Source organism: Lactuca virosa, chromosome 5, assembly GCF_052849685.1.
Source record: "Lactuca virosa cultivar CGN04683 chromosome 5, Lactuca_virosa_CGN04683_v6, whole genome shotgun sequence".
Taxonomy (NCBI): domain Eukaryota; kingdom Viridiplantae; phylum Streptophyta; class Magnoliopsida; order Asterales; family Asteraceae; genus Lactuca; species Lactuca virosa.
In genome coordinates this window covers 146,032,302-146,057,785 of record NC_136430.1, presented here as the reverse complement: position 1 = coordinate 146,057,785, position 25,484 = coordinate 146,032,302, and the positions used below count along the sequence as shown (strand labels likewise).

General features: G+C 34.5%; 2 protein-coding genes and 1 long non-coding RNA gene across 7 annotated transcripts; 2 read left to right on the top strand and 1 right to left on the bottom strand.

Moving 5' to 3' along the window:
* Positions 1-4,758: 4,758 nt before the first annotated feature.
* Positions 4,759-5,515, bottom strand: LOC145117627 (uncharacterized). The gene has a single exon (XM_079053925.1). It carries the CDS (start codon positions 5,499-5,501, stop codon positions 4,881-4,883), a length of 621 nt encoding a protein of 206 aa, XP_078910051.1. The 5' UTR covers positions 5,502-5,515; the 3' UTR covers positions 4,759-4,880.
* Positions 5,516-16,855: 11,340 nt separating this feature from the next.
* LOC145116169 (uncharacterized) lies at positions 16,856-18,741 on the top strand. Of its 5 annotated transcripts, none has more exons than XR_013711901.1 (5): positions 16,856-17,301; positions 17,417-17,632; positions 17,701-17,772; positions 18,119-18,270; positions 18,360-18,741. It is a non-coding gene; the product is annotated as an uncharacterized LOC145116169 (long non-coding RNA). The 5 variants fall into 5 exon arrangements; XR_013711900.1 differs by having other exon boundaries at positions 16,857-17,322; XR_013711903.1 differs by having other exon boundaries at positions 16,857-17,632; positions 18,119-18,281; positions 18,348-18,741.
* Positions 18,742-21,065: 2,324 nt separating this feature from the next.
* Positions 21,066-21,695, top strand: LOC145111842 (putative mitochondrial protein AtMg00860). The gene has a single exon (XM_079048083.1). It carries the CDS (start codon positions 21,066-21,068, stop codon positions 21,693-21,695), a length of 630 nt encoding a protein of 209 aa, XP_078904209.1.
* Positions 21,696-25,484: the final 3,789 nt, after the last annotated feature.

Here is a 25,484-nt window from a genome sequence, read left to right as displayed (position 1 = left end):
CATCAATATTTCCTTCCTAAAAATGTAAGCAAATCCATTATTTTCCTTGACACATTTCTGATAGGTTTTATACAAAAGAACATCCTATGTGCTCATGCAAACCTTAATGCTTGGATCTAGGTTTCTTTATTGTACATGCAATTCATCCAAGACTCAAGAACCCTAATCTAGCATATACATTTCGAAATTTTCACATAAGAGTAGATCTAGATGATTACCTCTTCTTCAATGGCTTGAATCTTCTTGTCTTTGGAGCTTAGAGTCACAAGTGTCACTTCTCTAATGGCTTATAAACACCACAAGCAAGAGAATGACTTATGAGAAGGAGAAGGAGCACCAAAAACGACCTAGGGTTCTTCCAAGAGAGTTCGCCTTGTTTTTGGGGCCATAGGGGTCTTTATATAGTGAGGTTATTAGGGTTTTCAACTAGGAAACCCTAATTTGACTGCTTAGGCCCTAAGCAGCCCATGGACACCCATTAGAACACCCCTTGGACGAATTCCTTATGGGCTTCCCATAGAATTCGTCCAACCTATGTTCCAAGGTGATTCATAGTCCAATTGCAATTATCTTATAATTACAATTCTAGTCCCCTAAGTTTAATTAATCTCTTTTAGTCACAAAACTAACTATCAATTAATTCTTGACTAATATTAATTAAACAATATGATTTCTCCTTAATATATTATTCATATAGTATATTAATAAATCATAATTAATCCTCTTTCTCCATAAATCATCCTATCAAGTTGCTTTGGTGAAGGCAAACCAAAAGGACCATGCACAACCGAGTCAAGTACATACAAAATATAGTTATGGGCTTAGACACTAATCCAACAATTTCTTCTGCCCTTGGAGGTGGAATTTTCCATTGATTTCACCCCATCTGTCTCTTTATTCAACACACCTACTTCTCCCATCATAATTTGTCTCTCATTTTCTCTCATCCATTTCAAACTCAAAATTTGTAAGCATCAAAGAAGAGGTATTTTCAATTAATCTTTCATGCTCCACCTCTTCCGTACGCCTCATACTTTCTCATACCGTTGGATTGTGTTGTCATGGTATTCAATGCTCACAGAAATATTGTGTTACTTCTTCCATTCCTACTTACTTTACATATCTTATACATGCAGCTTCTATAATCGATCTCTAGAAACTAGTTTTGACTCTACTGGTGGTGATGGTTTAGTTGTTATCTGTTTTCCTTCAATTTCAATAAGGCAAAATTGTTTACTCTGGTCATTACTAATTTGTAGTTGGATTTTCTTGGTCAAGAGTGTGAATTTTTATGCAAATGTAATCGATAATTGTGAAATATGTGTACATTGATTCTTATCACCCCTTTTCCTCTAACCTGATTGATAGGTTTCTTTGTTAATTAATGACAATATATCGGAATCCTTCTACACCAATGGTGGTCTAAAGTTAAGAAATTGATCTATTGAATGGCTGACATTCCATCCTTGATCTCTAACACTGCTCCCCCTCTTGATCTCTTGACCTGCCTTGGTTTTCATTATCTATGTAATAAAAAATTAATGGGATTTAGGTTTAGTTGGCTTATTGTTCTTATTGGATTTAATAATTCTTAACATTCTTTTCATTTTTTTGACTTTCACTGCAAAGAATAGGTTGCAGTGCCCTAATGTGTTTGATAAAAAAAAGGATATTGGAGATGGTTTTGTCCAGTTCCTATAAACCAATTTGTGATTTTGAAGATTGGGATTCCATTCTATACAAAAATCACAAAGCTTTTCAAACTTCATTAATGCCTTTTCGTGCTTTCTTGTTGAAAAGGGCGCAATTGAAATTTATTCAAATTAGAATATCTGGAGTACTACGTCTCAAACAGCTTCCACATCCGTTTGAATACTAAAGTCCTTATTGATAATCTAGGTTTTTTGAACTCTTTCAAAATGCGTTTCCTTTCATTATTCTCTTCTAGCTTCTAATCAATTGCAATATCTGATTTTGTTGATTTATGAAAAAATTTTGAAAATTCAGTTTGATTAGGTAGTGGTTCAAGAACACAATTCATCCCTCTTACAATTAAAAGTGCTACACATGTTGTAAATATTGTTGTTATTGTTCTTTTATTTAGAAAAATGAAGAAATTGATAATAATTCTTCTTTAACTTTATTGTAAGGTACATGTTGTTGGTCCACTTCTTACAAGGGTTTGTACGTTATGTACTTGGTATGTTTTGTTTATTTCTTCTTATAGTAACGGGATAATGACTTAAAAGGGAAATAATACTTTTTTTATCACATTTGGTCATTGATTTTTTTGCTTATATTTGACCATTTAACTTGTTTTTTGCTCCACATTCAATCTTTATAACCGGCTACTCCAGGTTAAGCAAAAAAAAATGACTTAATAGGGTAATATGTTTTTTAGTTTGTACACATTTATTCCTTAATGTTTTTTTACAAAAATATTCAGATCTTGCTCACGACGTCTTACGTGGGACAATCATTAATGAGGTGTTCTTATACGTGGCTCATCCTTAACTAATATATCTAGCCTAATTCACGCATCGTTCAAATAGTGTTGGTGCGCTACTTTTCTCCAAGTATAAGATGTCTTCGGCTTTAGTTTCTTCCATCTCCACAGCAGACAACAGGATTCTTTGTTATGGAAGTGCAAATTCGAGTTGGGAGGAAACAATCACAAAGAATCTCATTGTCTCCTATGGAGATAAATGAAACTTTTTGCGAGGGTGTTACATTGTCTTGGAAGTGCAAATTATTTTAGCATCTTTCTTAATTCTTTTTTCTTGCAAGTGCAAATTCGAATTGGGAGAAAGCAATTACAAAGAATGTGGTTGTCTGCTATGGAAATAGATGATATCGAAGCCAAAGACATACTCTGCTAGGAGAAAACTATGGCACCATCATTATTTAACTGATTCGTAAATTAGGTTACTGATATAAGTAAAGGACGAGCCACGTATGAGAATACATCATTAATGATTGTCCCACGTACGATGTCATGAGCGAAAATTGAGGAAACCGGTGATAAAGACTGAATGTGTACAAAAATGTTAAGGGTTAAATATGTACAAACTGAAAAATATATTACCATATTTAAATCATTTTTCGGCTTAACCTAGAATAGCTGGTTATAAAGATTGAATGTGAACAAAAAAAACAAGTAAATGGTCAAATGTTGACAAAAAAAAAAAAAAAAAAACTCAGTGATCAAATGTGTACAAATCAAAAAGTATAATACTCTTTTAAGTAATGATCCCTATGGTAGTTACTTTTGGATGTTGGTTTTTATCGGTTTACTTTAAGATTTTTGTTTTTTGTTTTTTGTTTTTTTTTTTTTTTGTTTTTTTTATAGGTGTTCTTGTTTTAGTATGCCACTTCTCATTATCCAAATTATTGTGATTACAGGATGGAGGAAATAGGGGGATATACAACAAAGGTGATGAACGTTGTGTTGTTGGAAGCAATTCCTATGCAAGCCAACCAAGATATTCAAGATCTTAGATCGGTAATCTATAACCACTTTTTATTTTATGTTTTACTGGGCATGGAATGATATTTATTCACCTTGATATATATTCAATTTTCAGATCTTGGTAATGAGGTCTAAACCTTTTGGTTTATTAGGGGAGAAGAAACTAATGTTTGGTGCTGGCTCTCAAAAAGGCTGTTAATAAAGTACATAAATTTCGAACTGCAGGTAGCAATTCATGCCTAAAATAGTTTCAATTGCTTGGCTTTAGTCCCATTTTTTTTTTCAATTATGCAATCACGTCCAAATCTTTTTTTTTTCTGAACAATAAACTTTTCTTTGTTTTCAGTTGCACAAGCAAATCTGTAAGTTGTTTTCAGCCTGGTGACAATTGGAGTGTCGCTGAATGAAACCAAATAATATCACTTACTACTAAATAAAAAATGTTCACGATTTTTGGTGTGGCAACTTAAATAAACATTTTGAAAATTAACCTTTTGTAACATATAAAAGTTAACTACGCCTATAAGGACAAAAAGGGAAAGAAGATATTAGTTTCAGTCGCATGGGTATTTACTTTAAGTTTTTTGACCAAGTACTCAAATTTTTAGCAACTTACTTTAGCTTTTCTTCCCTAAAAAATCAATTTGGCAGGAATGTACAAAGGATTTTGTATTTTTGACGTTATACATGTATTGAGAACAGATCTGCACTATAAGTTTTGTGCTACTTAACATAAGTTTCTATTTTACATCAGACATGCACATTTTTTTTTTCTTATTTTTAATTTTTGTATTTTTTGTACTTTGATTAGTGTATTATCATAACCCCTGAAATATTTTGCTGTTTTTCATACAGGTCCATTTCTGCCGAAAACTCACACAGCTCCTGTGAATATTCAAACTTCGAAGCATTCTCGATTTCAACAAAACTCGAATTTACTATATCCAACAACTAGGTGTTCAATGGTGTTGATCTAAGGATTGAACTCAACATGATCTACCCATTCCAAGTGTTCAAAACCTCATCCATTTCAAGTGATCATGAGGCTTTATAATATCAGCTATGCATACTCAAGCACAAATCAATTATTTAATTAGGGTAATATAGCCATATAGGTGTCTTTTTAGATTACATGTACACCAAAAATTTTATATGAACAGTGATTGTGTCCCTTGTCAACCAAACAAGAAACATTTACCTTTTACATAATTATAACCTTCATACATAGTCAACAACCATACTGGTCCGTCCTTAGAATTGCCAAGTATATATATAGGCTACATAACATCTTTCACAAACTCATTATCGATCATTATGCAGTAATAAAGTGAAAGACTATGTCATTGTATTAGGCAAGTGTTTTCGTTCTATCTATTTTCTAATCTATGTATTTTCCAAATTTTATTTTTACTTAAAAAGCATCCAAGGCAAATCCTATGGCAAAAAGCTCACTATCAATGCACGAAGTTTCACAACAGTGACCATGTGAGCAACCACAGCTTTCATCCCGCTTATTCTTCAACTTGCCAAAAGTTTTCGTCTTTGTTTCATTTTTCACCTGTGGGTTTTGAATCTTCATACTTACACAAATAGAAGGCGCTTTAATGTCAGCTTTCTTCGATCTCATCACTAGCCACCTCTCCGCTTCCATGTTTTGGGACTCGAAAACACTTCTCCATGAGACTTCACCTCTTCCAAGGAGTTGTGACCCACGAACGTTTGCATTACCTCCAATGAACTTCTGTAACAAAGGAGTTTTACTACTCCTGGAACGGAGTTCAAAAACCACAGTTCCCTGAATGATCGCGTCTATGGATTGTGTCGCTATGCAATCCAAAGAGAATGACTCATTCCAACAGATTTTTTCATTTGGAGGGATTGCGTGACTCTCTAAACGCACCCTTTTGTTATTTCCAACCGAAAGGTAGCATCTAACAAACAAGTAGTCTTTGGAGTTGGAAACTTGGATGTTTTTAGCACTCATAATCTTCACATCAACTTGAAAAGAGGATAGAGCTTTGATTGCATCCATTGTATCTCGTTTTATGTTTTACAAGAATGTTGTTTGAGTGGTTAAGAAGATGGTGTCTTATATAAGGATGCGGAGTAGTGGATACTACTCAAAAGTCATTAATTATACATGGCAATAAACATGAATTAACCATTAAGATCGTTTGGTATTGGATCTTAGTGGATAGTTAATTAACATGGGATTCAAGATCCTTTCGAAAATTTTATATGTTTTGGGAATGTTGAGTGTTGACACTAATTAAATCCCATTACTCCTTGCTTTTGGAGGAAAAAACAAATTCAAAAATAGAAAAAGAAAAGCCATAGTGTATGTCAAGCAAGTAGTCTTGATAATTATACAACTACGAATATACATTGAGCCTTTGCGAAATAGAAAGGACAATTTTACATGAGTTAGGTGGCTAGTTTCTTCAACACTCATAAATACACATTAATTAAGTTTTGTGCGAATCAATCGTTAACCAACCGCTTAATTTGACAAATGTAGACATTTTTCATAATCGTTCTATAAGCAATAATCAAAGAACAATGACCCATGGCTTTGACAAATTTGACAAATCTACTCTAATAAATGAAGCTTTTTTTTTTGCCGTATGTTATACTGTCATTCAATTTGCCCAATGTCATTTTGTTGTAATTTCGAATTAATTTCTTTTCCACATATTATTTTATAAGTTTTTCTATTTTAATAAATTTCACATAATAATTTAATATAATAATTACAATAAATGTAGTAATAAATAAATATCAATTTCATTAATTTACTTACCTTCTTATTTCAAAATTATCAAATTAAAGTTTATTAGTTTGTTTTGTTTATTTATTTAAATTTAAAAGATAAAAAAATCAATTTTAATAATTCATTATTTTTCTTATTTTTTATAAATCTAAAGTTATTAAATATTTAGACCTTTATATTTAATTTTTTTTAATTAACTCATGTAATACATGGGTCTTACAACTTTTAGTTTTGAACTTGTTATTTTCTGATATTTTTTAAATGAAGGTAATTTTGCCACATGTCAATATCTAATTAGTTTTGAACTTGTTATTTTCTGATATTTTTTAAATAAATAATAATATTCATATGTCAATTTATGGTTTTTTTCAAATTTTAAAATTATGAAGTCACATAATCTTATACTTATATATGTAAAGTATCAAATGTAATAAATATAATAATAAATTGCAATTAATATGTTTCTTCATTTCTTTATTTCAAAATTTTATTTTAAAAAATAGTTATTATTTACATTTTAATATTTTATTTTCATTAATCAATTTGTGTAATACACGGGTTTTATACCTATCTACTATAATAAATTAAGGTAATTTTGTCAAATGTCAATATCTAATAAGTTTTGACACTTGTCATTTTGTGATTCTTTTTAAATAAATAATATCCACAAGTCAATTTATGGTTTTTTTCAATTTTAAAAATTAAAAAGTCACATAATCTTATACTTATATATGTAAAGTATCAAACGTGATAAATATTATGATAAATTGCAATTAATATGTTTCTTCATTCCTTATTTCAAAATTTTATTTTAAAAATACTTATTATTTACATTTTAATATTTTATTTTCTTTATATCACTAAGGGTGTAAGACAAGGTGACCCCCTCTCCCCATTCTTATTCATCATTGTGATGGAAGGGCTTAACGTAGCACTTAAATCTGCTACTGAGAAAGGAATATTCAAAGGCTTCAAAATTCCCGGCAATGGTCCATTGATTTCCCATCTCTTTTACGCGGACGACGCACTCTTTGTAGGTGAATGGTGTAGATCAAATCTGAAAAATCTTGCTCGTATACTTAAGTGCTTCCATGTCACTTAGGGACTAAAAGTGAACTTTCATAAATCCAAAGTATTTGGCATTGGGGCAACGAGTATTGAAACTACATTGTGGGCAGGTTTACTTGGCTGTGAGGCGGGCTCACTTCCATTCTTATTTCTTGGAGTTGCAGTTGGTGCCAACATGAACCTAAAAAAGAATTGGAAACCAATCATCAACAAATTTCAAGCAAAACTTTCCAACTGGAAATCAAAAAATCTATCATTTGGAGTCGGGTTGACCTTAATCAAAGCGGTGTTGGGGAATCTCCCAACTGTTCAAAGCACCTAAAGGGGTAATTGACACTCTTGAAAAAATTAGAAGAAAGTTTCTGGTGGGGGGGCTGGGGGGGGGGGGGGGGACGAGGAATTGGGTCTCCTGGGAGAAAGTTTTAAATTCCAAGGAAAATGGTGGATTGTGTATTGGGTCTATAAGGGCTATGAATGTTGCGCTCTTGATAAAATGGTGGTGGAGATTGAAATCGGAACCTTCATCCCTATGGAGCAAGGTTATATACGGAATACATAATCTAGCAAACAAATCGGTGGAATCTTTGTCAAAGAAAAAGATTTATGGGGTATGGAACAACATAGCGAGCACTAAAAATGACATTGAGGCAATGGGCTTATGTTTTGGTGATATTTTTACACTGAAGATCAAATCGGGAGGTAATACACAATTCTGGACGACTTATGGATTGGATCGATGAAGCTGAAAAATTCATACCCCTCATTATACGAACTAGAGTCACATAAAAGCTGTCTGGTGAATGCTAGAATCAATGATTCGGGCTATAAATGGAGATGGAAGTCACGCCCAAATACATTCGGGTTAACCAGTGATCTGGAACATCTATCAAAGGAAATTGCTCCCACCCGACTCCAACCAAGTTTGGACTATTTCTCATGTTGTCTAAATTCGGATGGTATATACAATGTTGCTTCACTTAGGGTGAAACTCGGCCACAAATTGCTTACAAGTACGTCACAGATACATATCAAGTGGAGTAAACTAATTCCTATAAAGGTATCGAGTTTTGTATGGCGAGCTGTTCTAAGGCACATCCCATCTGCAGAAGCACTTGGTCACCGTGGTATCAAGCTAGACTCCACTTTATGTGGATCATGTATCAACGGGTCGGAGACTGCTGATCACATTATAGTTGGCTGCCCTTATGCTACTATGATTCGTGATAAGATATCAAGATGGTGCGGGATCGACAATATAAAAGTGCAAAGTGTTGGTGACCTGGTGGAATTTGCAAACAAATGGGGAAGGTGTTCGAAAAGAAGGAAGATACTAACTGTCATCTGCTATGAGCTAATATGGACTCTATGGAAAACAAGAAACGAAAGGTTGTTCCAGAGATGCACAAGCTCTCCTTTAAAAGTGTTAGAGAACGTCAAATCCTTGGTGTATCTTTGGCTCAAAGTAAGGGATAAAAATGGTATTTGTAACCGGGAGGATTGGAACGTTTCTCCTTTTGCATCTTATTAATTTTAACGAACTGTAATGTCTTTTTGGTGGCCCTTGTTTAGCTTCTTACTTGCTGGGGTCATTTTAATAAAAAATCGTTGTTTCTAAAAAAACCTAGTATAGACATTAATTAAGGGGCGGTCATTTTAGAAAATAAATCTAACGTGGAAAGTTCTTGTGGCTAAGAAGATTTTGTGAGAATGAAATAACTTAATTGGCAACTCCTACATCGAACTCATGTCCTAGAAATATATGCCAAAACGAGTAAACTTTAAACGATTATAACTCTATACAAATGGCATTACTACAGAAAGAAGCAGCTCATACAAAACTCAGGCTGAAGGCTTATGAAAATTGGTGATTTGACCTAATCATTGGGGCAAACCTTTCATCTGTGTTCTAAATCCACGTTCTTCATGAACTCCAAGATTTTTCATTATGATTTTATTTTATTGTGTAGATCGCTTGTAATCATAAACGTCAGCCAATCATGTTCTTTGAAGGAATGACTTTGCAGCTAAATTTATGTTTACTTCTCGATTTTGGGTTTGCAAACCTTGCGCCAAAAATTATAATATTTATTTATAGCTTGATTCGGGAGTAACCTGATTGATAATAAAAAAAATAAAAAAAAATAAAAATAAAAAATAAAAACTGTGATTGAACCCGTGTGTATTGTTAATATACATTGATTGGATTTGAGATCATCTCCGGAATATTAAATTATATAATAATTAAGTTGACAATGTTGACATTAATGCCTGTTTGTGATTAGTGGTTACTTTTGAAATGAATTAAAATATAAAAAGGAAAACCACAATAGATTTTGTCAAGTTCTAAAAGATCAGTCATCCTTTCTCCAATGGTTTAATAAAATACAATAAAAATGGAAAGTTGCAAGGCTAGATTTTGAATGTAATTGAATAATGACGCTAATAATACACCGGAAAAATCCAGTAAACCCTTACGAAGTTGAAAGGACAAGTTATATGGGGGCAGTGATCCGGTGGCTATAGTTCTCCTATGGTACGTTTCTAGTCCTTCTCCTATGGAGTGTATATACAAAGGTTATATATGTAATTTTTTTTTCTGATTGATAAAAAAAATTACACAAATAGTCCTTATAGTTTGTGGTCATCGACTCATTTGGTTCTTAACCTTTATTTTTATATTTTTTTTATTTTTTTTTTAATTCCTACCATCCTTATTTTATGTTATTGTTTTGATTTTTGTCCCTAATTGATTTAAAAATATTAGGTGGGGCCAACCCACTCTCATCTAATCTCTCTCTCTCACTCCCTCATCTAGGGCCCAAGTCTTCGGGCATCATATTTAAGCCAAAAAAATACCCAATACAAGGCATAAAACGTAGTTTTGAAATATGTCTATACAACAAAAGCATTAAATCTCAACATCTGCAATAATGTACAATAAACATTGAAGACAAATGTATTAACTCCCAAGATCTTGAGTAAATCTAGAAGATGAAGGTTGGATATGAAAATGGAGCAACACAGAGAAACTAAAATGGTTTATGTCCGTTGGGGTTCACATCGAAAACACCAACGCGGTGGTGGACGAAAATAACTCACCGATAAACATGGATGAGGACGTCGATGAGAATATGGAAAACACCAAGGCTATTGTAGAAGGAAATAACTCACCGGTAAACATGGACAACGGCGTCGATGAGAGGCCTAATAGTCCAATGGTCAGAAGATATTAAGGTTTGATGTGTTATATATATATATATATATATATATATATATATATATATATATATATATATATATATATATATATATATATATATATATATTCAGGTTTTAAATTTGAAAAATCATAATTTATAACAACTTAACCAACAAACTTAGAGGAGGTAAACATGGTCATGTATTACTATAATAATGGTAAATAAATGTGTCGAACTCTTGGGAACAAGTATGATTCAAGTTCAAAATTTTTAATATTAATTGAACTAAAGAAAATAATAGAAATTGAGGTTTTTCTGATTTTAAAGTTCTGAAACATCTAACCTCAATTACTAATGACTAAATTAATAAAAACCAATTGTTACAAACATAAAAGATTCTAAATAAAATTTTAAAGGTACTTTTGTTTAGATTCAACTACCCTCTCTATTATGGTTAATTTCTCAAATAATGAATGTATTAAATATTTTCATTTAGCGATTACTACGTTGATTAGTTTTCCTGATTAGATTACCAATCCTTCAATTATACAACATTCTTAGGTATAGTGATCAATTGCATTAATTACCTTAAAATTGATGTTTAATTCGGAATATAAGAGACTTGATTAATTATTAAACTTATTGATCATAAATTCATTTATATATATATATATATATATATATATATATATATATATATATATATATATATATATATATATATATATATATATATATATATATATATATATATATATAAAAGTTGGATCAAGTAGGAACTCAAAAAATGGTACGAACCGCGATAAATATTTTTGGCCTTAAGATTGAAAAAATAAATGGCCAAGATTTTATTTTATTTATCGTCAAAATCTCGCGAGATGATATGACATTTTCGTAATTAATTACGAGATTTTAATAATTTCCGGGGAAGGTTAATTGTGTGGAGGGTATAAGTGACAAAAACAAAAAGATTAATAGAAAAAAGAAAAAGAAATTCGCCCATGTGGCTTCTCCAGGAGACACGTGCCCCCACCCCCAACATGGCAAGTGTCCAACCCTTAATGGCTGGTGCGTTTTTTCCACCCACTTAGTTTTTCGGCCATAATTTGTTTTTCTTTGAAAACAAAATCTGAAAAAACCAAAGTTTTTTAAAATTAATTCTCTACAAAATGAGCACAATCATGAATTTTTTTTATTTTTTTATATTTATTAAAAAACCAAGGAAAAAAATTCTTCAAAAATTTTAAAAATTTAAGGAATATTTCTACTGACTATTCTAATGACTTTGTAAAAAGAATTTTTAAAAAATAAGATGTTTTAGATACTAAACTTGATTTTAAAATATTAAAAGTTTTTAAAAAAATGTTGAACATAATATGATCCAAATAGAGATGATTCGAAATATTTATGATTCAATATGTTTATGATCCTTAACTTGTTATGATCTAAAAATATTTTGATTCAAATATTTAATGATCCTTAATTATTATATTTTTTATAATTTAAAATTAAATGATTCAAAACTTATAATGATCTAAATATTGTTTTGAACAAAAACTTTATTTAACTTAATATATTATGATCCAAATTAACATGATCCAAATTAAAATGATCCAAAAATGTATGATGCATAATATCGTTATGATTCAAAAATACTATGATTCAAAATTTTATAATCTAAAAATAATATGATTAAAAAAAGTATGAATGGAAAATATTGGGATCCTTAATATTCTTCTTTTTTTAAATTTTATAATGGTTAAACATTAAAAAATTCAAACCGATATTTAGTTTAAAAAATCAAAAAAAAAACATAAACAAAAAAAAACCCTACTATCTTCAAGTATGTAGTAAAGATATTGAAAAAGAAAAAACAAAAAATAACGATAAAAAGAAAAAAAAATTTTAAAAACGATAAAAAAAATTTTGAATTTTTTTAATGAAAGATATAAAAACATTAAAACCGAGCATATATCTATTTAGGAAAAAAATTTGAAGTTTTTTAATGAAGGATAAAAAAATAATAAAAAAACAAAATAAACAAAATAAATGAAAAAGAAAAGGAAAACTCATTTAAATGACGTTCCATGGACGTTCATCGCGCATGATTATTCTCTCGAGTCCGTACTATTTTCCATGCACATGCGCCTCGTATGAACGATTCACGACCAAGTAAATGAGTTTGACGTTTGTGTCCTTGACGAAATGATTGGTGGAGAATGCTCATCGCAGTTCCTACCAATATTTGGGTTCCTTCGGGATCCGGACCATCACTCACGGACACATTTTCTCTTCTATTCTCGCCCTATTTCTCTCGACACTTAAACTCCTTTACATTTACAACACAATAGACTAGCACTTGTAAACACATTTCATTAATATTAAGTTCTAAGGCAGGTGATTTCATCACCTCCCGAGGTTTTATGTCGTAGATCCAAAAGGATTATGAGTTTTCCTCATACATCTCTATGTTCTTGCATTAGTTTTTATATGATTACTATCATTTAATCGATTACAACATTTTCTCAAATTTACTTGATGGTTTATCTAATTTCACTGTCACAATCTTACTAAAACAACCATGATATTCCATTAGTATGCATTAGTTTTCATTATATGTTGAACATAATATGATCCAAATAGAGATGATTCGAAATATTTATGATTCAATATGTTTATGATCCTTAACTTGTTATGATCTAAAAATATTTTGATTCAAATATTTAATGATCCTTAATTATTATATTTTTTATAATTTAAAATTAAATGATTCAAAACTTATAATGATCTAAATATTGTTTTGAACAAAAACTTTATTTAACTTAATATATTATGATCCAAATTAACATGATCCAAATTAAAATGATCCAAAAATGTATGATGCATAATATCGTTATGATTCAAAAATACTATGATTCAAAATTTTATAATCTAAAAATAATATGATTAAAAAAAGTATGAATGGAAAATATTGGGATCCTTAATATTCTTCTTTTTTTAAATTTTATAATGGTTAAACATTAAAAAATTCAAACCGATATTTAGTTTAAAAAATCAAAAAAAAAACATAAACAAAAAAAAACCCTACTATCTTCAAGTATGTAGTAAAGATATTGAAAAAGAAAAAACAAAAAATAACGATAAAAAGAAAAAAAAATTTTAAAAACGATAAAAAAAATTTTGAATTTTTTTAATGAAAGATATAAAAACATTAAAACCGAGCATATATCTATTTAGGAAAAAAATTTGAAGTTTTTTAATGAAGGATAAAAAAATAATAAAAAAACAAAATAAACAAAATAAATGAAAAAGAAAAGGAAAACTCATTTAAATGACGTTCCATGGACGTTCATCGCGCATGATTATTCTCTCGAGTCCGTACTATTTTCCATGCACATGCGCCTCGTATGAACGATTCACGACCAAGTAAATGAGTTTGACGTTTGTGTCCTTGACGAAATGATTGGTGGAGAATGCTCATCGCAGTTCCTACCAATATTTGGGTTCCTTCGGGATCCGGACCATCACTCACGGACACATTTTCTCTTCTATTCTCGCCCTATTTCTCTCGACACTTAAACTCCTTTACATTTACAACACAATAGACTAGCACTTGTAAACACATTTCATTAATATTAAGTTCTAAGGCAGGTGATTTCATCACCTCCCGAGGTTTTATGTCGTAGATCCAAAAGGATTATGAGTTTTCCTCATACATCTCTATGTTCTTGCATTAGTTTTTATATGATTACTATCATTTAATCGATTACAACATTTTCTCAAATTTACTTGATGGTTTATCTAATTTCACTGTCACAATCTTACTAAAACAACCATGATATTCCATTAGTATGCATTAGTTTTCAGGATCTTTAAGTATTTATGTTGTAATCTATGTTGGATATTAATTATGACATCATTCGTGTTTTAATAGTATGAAACAATATTTTTTAGCTCAAAATGTTTTATTAAACTGAAATTTCCCGCAACAAAGACAACTCATTATTTTAAAGCGTAAAGAAAAGTTTTAATTGGTTTTGAAAATGGGGGATGTCACACTTAGGGCTCTTGGGCTCTTATGTTTAATTAATTAATATATACACATCAAAAAATTGTTTTTTAATTTAACTTCATTTTCATAATTGCATGTTTATGAATAGGTATGTGGCAGCTATTCCAGTTGACAGTTTTTGATAATTAAATTCGGCTTGTAGTTACCAACTACTAATCTGGAAAACTATAAACAACACATACGTTATAGTTTTTGAGAGACTACTGATATAGAATTTACCACTCTCTCATTTCTCTTTTTCTTACGTACTCGTGGAGACATTGTATTGATTCTTGAAAATCAAGATTTCATCGTGATTGATTGTTATATCTTTAAAGCAGACCAATACCAGGGCAGTTTTTGCCTTAGGAGACTTATAGCAGGCATCAATCTCTAAACTTTCGTGATTGTAATCTGTAGTAATTCTTCATTTAAGTATGTTTTTTGAATTGTGATTCATGTAATACATTTATTTTAATTTCGTTTGGTTTCAATTATATAGCAACACATTTTTTCTAATTATTGTGGCTATTTGTTACCATTTAGTGACATTCATTTACGGCAAAACATGACATATAATATCATTTAGTCAAATAAAGAAAACTCATAGAGAAAAAAAATGTGACCATTGTTTGCATTTGGTAATACATAATTGTTAAAATCATCACATTTTTTCGAATTCGTGTGATTACTTGTTACCTGTTAGCCACATTTAATTTTGTAATCATGGTCATATTTAACGTTCGGTCATATTTATGAATGTACGACAGAAATAGTGACATTCATTTAGGACTTTAGAGTTTTCAGTTAGGGCTATTATGGTTTAAGGGTTACGGCTTATGGCTTATGGCTTGTGGGTTATGCCTTATGCCTTAATGCTCAAGACTTATGGATTATGGCTTAGGCCATATGGCTTATAAATTATCACTTAATGTTTAAGGGTTATAACGTAGGGATTAAAACCCATTCCTACAAGCCTACACAAACGCCTATCCACCCCAACTCTACACCCCACACCCACCCAACCGTCCACCAAACTCTACCCCCAGCCATACCCATTCCACCCATCTCTCCCCACACCCAGAATCCTATGTCCACCCACCCTCACCCTATGTAACTTATACCACCCACCAACCTACCTGGCTTATACACCACCCACCCACCCACACATCCCACATCCAACTTACTTCACATTTCCATAATTCTACACCACATACCCACCCCACACCATCCTTACCACCCACCTCATATCCATGCCGATACCCACACTTACATCCCCACCATACCCCCTACACCTACCTAACCCCACCCTTACACTCATTATTCTATAAATATTGTTTAACATTCGTTGTCATATTTGATCCTTCAAGTTGAGTTATATATATATATATATATATATATATATATATATATTCAATTTATTCCAACTTTAAGTTTATTTATTTAGATTTTATTTAATTATTGTTATATTTTAAAGATGTTGATTGTTTAAGGTATATTTAAAATTTTGTGACGATCCCACACACTTACCCCTACCCTACCCCCACCTTACCCCTACACTACCTCATCATCCACTCTACCTCCACGGCTCCCACACTCACATGCCTATCAACCCTCACCCTATATAACCTACAACACATATATATATATATATATATATATATATATATATATATATATATATATATATATATATATATATATATATATATATATATATATATATATATATATATATATATAGACACACACACATACCCGACACCCACCCTAAACCCTTCCTTCACACCTGTACCCACACGTTCACCCCAACATACACCTTATAGCTACCTACCCCGACCCACCCACATCAGTATACATGTACAAATACTCCCCCCCCCCCCCCCCCCACTCACACACATACACCCACCCACCCACACACACATACCTATAAGCATATTCCCATAAGCCAACAGTGACACCTACCTCACCCCAAGTAACTAGATTTTTTTCACAACTCAAGCCACTAGCAGCAAAATAAAAATATTTATATTGTTATTAAAAATATAAATATTAATAGATATATAGGTTTTAAAATTATGATTACATTAAAAATTTATTATTTTTTAAGAAAATAATAATAATAAGTCTTGTAAAATAAACAAATATAATTAACAAAATTATTAATTAAAAAAATAAATATTTATTTTTCTAAATTTAAGAAAGATAAATTTTTATAAGATTTCCGTATTCCCTCTTATATTTTTAAAATATTTTGAATTTCATACGCATAATGAACCTATCTATCTTAACACTTTATTAACTCACATTTTACCTCATTTTTCTCCAAACTCTGTAACCCTATCTACGGAGAATCCTTCGACTCTGTCATCAAGGTCTATGTCCAAGAAGCTAACATCCCCTCTTCAATGTCTATCTTTGAAAAAATTCAAACCTCCTGAAGATGAAACAGAGCACCTGCAACAATAACCAGAGAATGATCCATATCCTGATCTTGAAACAGCATACATATCTAAACTTTGCTTAACATGGGACGAACTTTATTGCCAGTACACTCAACTAAGCCAGATTCAATCTGAAAATTCCAAAAGTTATAACCATGGCGCACAATAATTTCAGTAGTTCCAGGTTTTGCTTCAACGGTTTATTGAAAACGAACCTTTTGAACGTGGTCTTAGGCCAGAAGTTTATGGTCAAACAAGAAATTCACTTTCTTAACTCTAGCAAGTTTCAAATATGCTAGGTGAATATCATTGGGCATTGGGTATTTCTTCTATGTGTATATTTCTACGTTCCAAATTTCCACACATGTAATCCAAATATTCTTGAGACTTTGTCCTCGCTTTTTCTTGGTGCAGAGTTTCGAAAAGTTGGAGAATTGGGTCACCATAGATGCTTTCTGTAAAAAAATTTTGAGGTGTTCACGAGGTCTCCCTTTATTCATGTTTCAGCATGTTTCTCTTCTATCTCTCGCATATTTTGAAGGCCTCATGGATTTTGCCAAATTAGAGTTGATTATTGATGGAATTTGCTTTGTTTATTCACTCAATCAATTAGTTGGTCTGGTTGAATAGGTAATATAATCTTCTTGACTTGAATTTTTGTTTCAAAATCATGATTATGTTCAATTTTTTATGTATAGGAAGAAGTTACTGATGTTGGTGGTTCGATTGATCCACCCAGAATGCACATGATACCAAAAACTACTTAAAAAGTGAGTTATCTTCATCTGCTCTTATAATTCTTAATTAGTCCCCTCTCATTATATATTATGTTTTATCTTATTTAATATATCTTCTAATTTTTAGAACCACTAGAAAGTGATTTGAAGAAGAGGTTTGGTGATCTCTTTATGATATTCATGTAATTCTTTTGATATTACTGGATGATTGTCTTTGTTTTGTTATTATGATTATGCAAGTTAAAGTTACCAATGCTAAAAACTCTGCACCAACCACTACAACTAAGTTGTGTATACAATACTTGGTGGTTATATTTAATCCTTTTTAATTTTTTTATAAAGATAGTAACTTTTTTGACATTTCTTTTGTGTACTAAAGGAATCTTCTCATGACAACTCAGAAGAAGAGAGTTCATCTGATGACGAGGAGCTTAAAAAAAGAGTAAGCCATTTGAGACAAAAGTTGCTGCAAACCAAAGGACAAAGGAAAAGAGATTTCATATAATGATGAAGAGCCAACAAATCCACAAGGTAAACAAAAGGTAGTTGGATTTGGATATTATCTTAAGTACTTATTGTTAATCAAGATTTTTTAACTATTTGATCAGTTTGGCTTTCAGCTTGCACAAACTGCAAATAAGGATTGTAGCTATGAAGAGGAATTTGATGATAGTTTTAAGGAGGAAGAAGAAAAACCTACCAAACCCACAAAGATAAATTTAAGAATCAAGAAGTATTAGTCGTTAGCACTCATGTATATATATTGTAAATTCTTACTAACCAATTTGTATTTGTAGGGTGGTGAATAGAAATGGTTGTTAATCCATCAGAAAAGAAGGTAGTGAGTGTTCCAATATATTCATACACAGTTTGTTCATAGGGTATATGATTGCATCGTAGTAATATACATTGTAAAGTTGCATCCTCTAACACCGGCTGCTCCTAAAGCTACGGGATACGAAAACTTTGTTTATGAGCAATCCAAGTTTCCAAATTCAGTTAGTTGATTTGTATGTGCTTCTTATCCTTAGATCTGGCAATTTTATTGTGCATGATCAAAGTCATGAATGGGTATATGATACTATATTCTTTTTTACCATTTTCTATGTTATATCAATTGTTTCAAAATGGGTGTATTTTAATTGAATTATAGTTGCTTCTAAGGGAGGATTTTCATTATGCTCAATGAAAATGATCATAAAGTTTTTGTAAAAATGCACAAGAGAAGGTGTTAACGTATCCCTTTAGTAATACGTCAAATATAACAGAACCATTAAAGACGATCTGGTCAATGGTCATCACCTGTTTAACACCGAGGTCGGGCACTCGTCCTCGCGGCCCCAGACTCATCCCTTGGTGCCCAAGCAACAAAGTCAGCTCCAAAACAAAATAGTAACAGCCGCTTCCTACAACGACGGGTGTAATGCTCAGGACAAGGTCCTCTAGGGACTTTGCACCAATAGAAGATAACCACTAGAGGAGCAGAACTCACCAATAGGATGCCCCATGTCCTGTCGGTTCTAAAGAGACAAAAAGGTATTGTCGGGGTTCTGTCCCCCCGATAGCAGCTATAAGTAGAACCCTTCTCCTTCAAGAGAAGGGATCACCTTTCTCTCTACTTTTTCCAATAAAACTCAGATTCTCTCATCTGGTTACTAATTAGACCGCCGGAGCTTCGTTCCGAGATTCTTCCCCGGAAGACGTCTAACGGTCTTTCCTTATGTGTTGTGATTCTCAGGCTTAGACTCATCACGACACCTAGAGACAGAGTTAAGTCCAGACGACATATCACAACATCTGGCACCATCCGGGCGTGCAGTAAAAACGACACTAGACATCGGCAATGGTGGATAAAGGTGTCACGCAATCGGAACGTTGGTGAACCTAGTGTGAAAAAATCAAAGCCACCCCTTGACGACACTAGGTTCTCCTACGACAAAGCGCAACCTTCTCTTAGCACACAAACGGTGTTGGCTCACAGTCTAGCAGCGGGCCATACAGCCGACTGGTGACCTCCATTATCCGCTATAAAGATCTCCTTAACCATAACAGTCAACAACGTTGGTTGATCGACCAAATCCAACACCAACATGGAGAAAGCCAAACCTCAACGGTACACCGGTGAACACCAACAAAAGCAAAAAACCGTCACAATCAAGAGGCCGCTCAACGAGCACACACGCCATCAAATGAACGACGTAGACGACCTATCACGAAGTTTTTGAAACATCAACTTCTCCTCAGCAGACCCGGATCCTCACAACTGGGACCCTAGGGATCCACACCTTATTACAGCATTCATACGCCAAAATCATATTCACCACGTCTACATAGACAATGGCAGCAACACCGACATCTTGTACGAACATCGCTTTAGGAAATTACCAGCTTGCTGGAAAGAATACCTAAAACCACCAACCAGGGGTCCACTGGTAGGCTCCACAGGGCACTACCTATGGCCACTAGGTGTCATACACCTCCCTCTCACACTAGTTAGCCATGACGGGAGAGAAAGCGTAACACGAGAAATCGAGTTCTACGTAATACGTTAACCGATGAAACAAAACATACCATTGACTATCCACGGAACAGTCACGTTCAGCATACGCACGGGCTCAACCACAAGCGTCTCCAGCACTCCACGTCATCAAATTTGCCACCAAATCCTCACAGCCCCAGAGTTGGTTCGAACCACCGAGAAATCCAAGGAGGACCACCCAACGGAAAGCCACACCATACACCTAGATCATCCAGAGCAAGAAGAAACTAAAGTGAAATTAATTGCGCTTCTAACACAATTCTCCAATGTCATAGCTTGGTAGTCATCAGATATGATCGGGGTGGATCGCAGGATAATTGAGCATTGCCTGAATATAGTTCCAGGAAGTGTCCCAGTAAAACAGAAAAAGAGGGGGCAGACGGACGATAGGAGCAAGGTAATCAACAAAGAAGTAGCAAAGCTAATAGGACCAGGAATTCTCAGGGAGGCGATTTTCCCAACACGAATAGCAAACCCGGTGATGGGAAAGAAACATGACGGATGTGCATTGACTACTCCGACCTAAACAACGCATGCCCGAAAGACCATTATCCCTTACCAAAGATAAACCAAAAGGTCGAATCCTTGGAAGGCTTCCGACTCAAATTCTTCCTCGACGAAGAAAAAACGGCTTTCCACACCGACCGCGACGTATTCTGTTACCAAAAAATATCGTTCGGCCTTAAAAATATTGGAGCAACGTGCCAATGTCTGATGGAAAAAGTCTTCACATATCAGATCGGCAGGAACGTCGAGGTCTACGTCGACGATATGTTCATCAAGAACTATGACGAAGCAGCGTCTATTCCGTGATATCGAAGAGAACTTCCACACCCTAGCGCATGCGCAGATGAAACTCAACCCAAGAAAGTGCACCTTCAGAGTGGAAGATGGTCAATTCATGGGTTACCAAATAACCAAAGAGGGGATCACCCCGTACCAAGCCAAGGTTCATGAATTCCTCGACTCCAGTACTCCTTATAGCATAAAGGGGGTCCAGGAGATAAACGTAATACTAACAGCGTTTGGCAGGTTCATCGCTAGATCGGCTGAAAAAGCCCTTCCGCTTTTCCACACCTTAAAAGGGTGTGTCGATAAAAACCAGTTCAAATGGACGGTGGAGGCCGACCAAGATCTACAAAGTCTGAAGGAAGCCCTTCATCGACTACCGGTCATGGCAATCCCACTGCCAGGAGAAACCCTGCAAGTGTACCTTGTAGCATCTGAAAAAGCGATATCATCAGTGCTAACGGTTGAAAGAAATAAAAAAACAGCTTCTGATCTATTTCATAAGCAGAGCACTACAAAGCCCCGTGGTCAACTACCCATTCTTAGAGAAATTGGTCCTCGTGCATATTTATACAGCCAAACGTCTCAGACTTTACTTCCAATCCCACAAAATCGAGGTCCTGACTAGTTTCCCGGTAAAATAGATATTGCTAAGACCAGAAAAGTCAGGAAGACTGGCGAAATGGGCCATTGAACTAGGGGAGCACGACATAGAATACCGACCTCGGGTCAACATCAAATCCTAGGCCTTGGTAGACTTTCTGGTAGAAATCCGTGACACACTCAGAAGCGTACCAACAGTTGTACCCATAGACCCAACAGAACCGGAGGCAAGCAAAGACATATGAGAACTGCACACCGAGATTCAACTTCCAATAGGAGATCCTCAAGAATCCCTGACACGCTCAGAAGCGTACCAACAATTGTACCCATAGACCCAACAGAATCTACGACAAGCAAAGAAGGACCTGGAGCGGGTTTGATCCTCAAGAATCTCAGCGGGGATGAAATCATGTATTCCCTGAGATTCAACCTCCAAGTCTCTAACAACGAGCCAAATACAAAGCACTGCTCACAAGCATTTTTCCTAGCACAAGAGGTCGGAGCAAAACACCTTTCGACCCTCAACGACTTTATGCTCATTACCAACCAGATCAACGACACATACGAGGCCAAAGACCTGAGAATGTAGAAATACCTAGACGCAATATAGAAATTAACACGACCATTCAAAAGCTTAAAAATCAAAAAGATTCCCGGGGGGGGGGGGGGGAGAGAACACGAGGGCAGATGCCCTAAGCAAACTAGCGTCGACGTCCTTCGTCCACATGACTAAAAAGGTGTTAGTAGAGGTTCTAGAAGAAAGAAGCATTGATAATAAGCAGATCGATACTATAATGGAAACCCCGGGAAGGATCAAACCATACTTAGATTACCTCCAGCATGGAGTCCTACCCGATGATCCCGATGAACCAAGAAGGGTAAAGACCAAGGCCCCATAGTTTTCAGTAAAGGGGACACAACTGTGCAAAATAGGATACCTGGCGCCATGGCTCGGATGTGTCGCCCACACAGAGGGACAAATGCTATTCGGAGAATGTTATACAAATGAGGCTGGAGCGCATGAGGGCGCGCGAGCACTCACCGAGAACATACTCCACCTAGGGGTATACTTGCCCAACATATATAAAAACGCCGCTGACATCACAAAGAAGTGCCCAGTGTGTCAGGCCTTCGCCGCTTTCTAGAATCATGCCTCTACGACCTTGACTAGCATCAGCAGCCCCTAAACCTTCCACCAGTGGTGAATAGATATTGTGGGGCCACTACCAGTAGCCCTAGAGGGAATGAAATTCCTGATAGTTGCCATTGATTACTTTACCAAGTGGAGTGAAGCTGAGCCTTGGCCATAGTCACAGGTAAATAGATGATAAAGTGCATGTGGAAGAACATCCTAACGAGATTCGACACTCCCAAAGTCTTGATAATCAACAATGGTGCCCAATTTGAGGGCAAACCCTTCAAAAAAGAAAAATGGATACACCGCTGTTTTACCTTTGTAGCACACCCATAGGCCAAAGGCCAAACCGAGATATCGAACCACATCATTGTCAACGACCTCAAAAAATGCCTGATGAGATCAAAAGGGGCCTGGGTCGAGGAGCTATCGATGGTACTCTGGTCGTATCGGACCACCTCGAGGTCCAGCATAGGGGAAACACCCTTTAGTCTAACATACAGAACTAGGGCAGTACTCCCGCTCGACATCTTAAGCGAGTTACTGATGGTGATGAGCTTCAACCCAAACACCAATGACGAGGAACAACGCCAGGAGTTGGACATGCTCCATGAGAGACGAGAAGCTGCCAAGCTTCGGCAAGCAACACCAAAAAATTTCAAAATCGAAGAATGGGTACTAAGGAAGAATGAATCTAGCCGCCCAGAGCCGCATGGCAAGTTAAGAGTTATCTGGGAATAAGACAGAAGGTCATTCTCCATATAGGAATAAGACAGAAGGCCAAGTGACTCCAAAGTAGCCTGAGGAAACGCATGTCGGAACCATTCGTAGGAATCGTCCTGATCCGGCAGAAGAGAGACAGGAGCGAGGTCCCAGCCAGGGATATACACTCCAGAGGAGTCCAGCATCGACGGACCAGTCCCATGGGAAGAATGCACCGCCCCTCCCGGTAGACGGGGCAGTTCTGTTGTCCCTTGTTTCACCCTCTCTAACGGCCGAGAGACATCTATGTCAGCAATATCAATCACCAAGGGAGACTCCACAATCAAAGAGTCAATGTTGCGCCACTTATAAAGTCATTTGCCAATCGAATCGACACTGCTACCGCCCGAAAGGCCAGATTCCACCAGTACAGTTCGTCACTTAGAAGTCACTCGGCCCCCACCGATGCATGGCTCCCCAACCATAGGTAACCCACCAGAAGGAAGCAATAGACCAAGGATGATGGGAGGAGTGGACTCCTCTTCTCCGGTGCTAGATAGAATAACAGATACGGCGACTCGAGAACCATAGACAGGAGGCGAAAAAGATTCCACCAAGAACACTTCGTGATATTGCATGCCACCCTTAATTAACCACACAACACCCTCATAAGGGAAAAGACCTTCTCAGAACCTGCAATCAGAGGAACAATATTGTCACACCCCTGAACCAGAACGACGGAAACGTCCGAGGGTGGATGACGTCATTTCACAGTATAATAACAATTGAATATGAATGAAACATAGCACCCCAAACATTCATACATTGAGAATTTAATTTTAGATTGTTTACAACTTTGTTTGCTCAAAAGTTAAATACAAATAACTGAAAAGTAGAAAACATGCAACAGCGATGCCGACCCTCAAAATGGTTTGAATACCAGTTTACTAATTTCCTGAGAATAAAAGTGAATTTGAAAAGTGTCAACAATTAAGTTGGTGAGTTCATAAGCATTTTTTATGACGAGGATTTGTAACGATTTCGTGTAAAAATGATTTTGTATACTTCTGGAAAATATGATATTTTCTTAAATATGAACTGTAAATGTATGTATTTCCTTTGTATCTCTTCCTTGTAAAATGATAATGTACGTTTCCAGAAAATCCGATATTTTCTTAAATATGAACTGTAAGTGTATGTATTTCCTTTGTATCTTTTCCTTGTAAAATGATAATGTATGTTTACAGAGAATCCAATATTTTCTTAAATATGAACTGTAAGTGTATGTATTTCTTTTGTATCTTTTCTTTGTAAAATGATAATGTATGTTTCCAGAAAATCCAATATTTTCTTAAATATGAATTGTAGTCTTAAACCCTAAGACCAAAAATGTAAGAATTGTTGTACTGAAAATAGTATGTAGTTTTATCTTTTTATAAAACTAATGAAGTGTATGTTACTCCGTAAACCAAATCATTTTGTAAATCCCTATGTGAGTTATTATAACCATGCTTAATATGACTGATATTCCTGAACGACGTTCTTCAGGCATCGGAATTAGTAGACTTTTGTCACCCTAGACTTGCCGGTCTAAGTATAGCGAACAGTTGAGGTGTCAGGTTGTCAATCCCGTATAGATCTATACACAACTATCTCGCTCTCCGTCAAGGAGACTCTGGTTATAATGCATGAATTATGGTGTGCACTAGGTAGGTAAGGTGAAGGAACGTCTCACAAGAGCATCAACAAATTTACATGAACTAAGACTCATTTTTTCTTGTAAAATAATTATACCTTTAAAAAAAATATATGGTTCTTCTATAATTGAAGTGTGGATTTGTGACTCCCAAACTATAGCACTTATAGTTTATCTTGTATGATTGTTGAGACTATTTATATAATCTCTTATACAAATATAAAGTTGTTATCTTTTCTAATGTCAAAATATGAATTTAAACTTGATATCTTTGGGTTGAA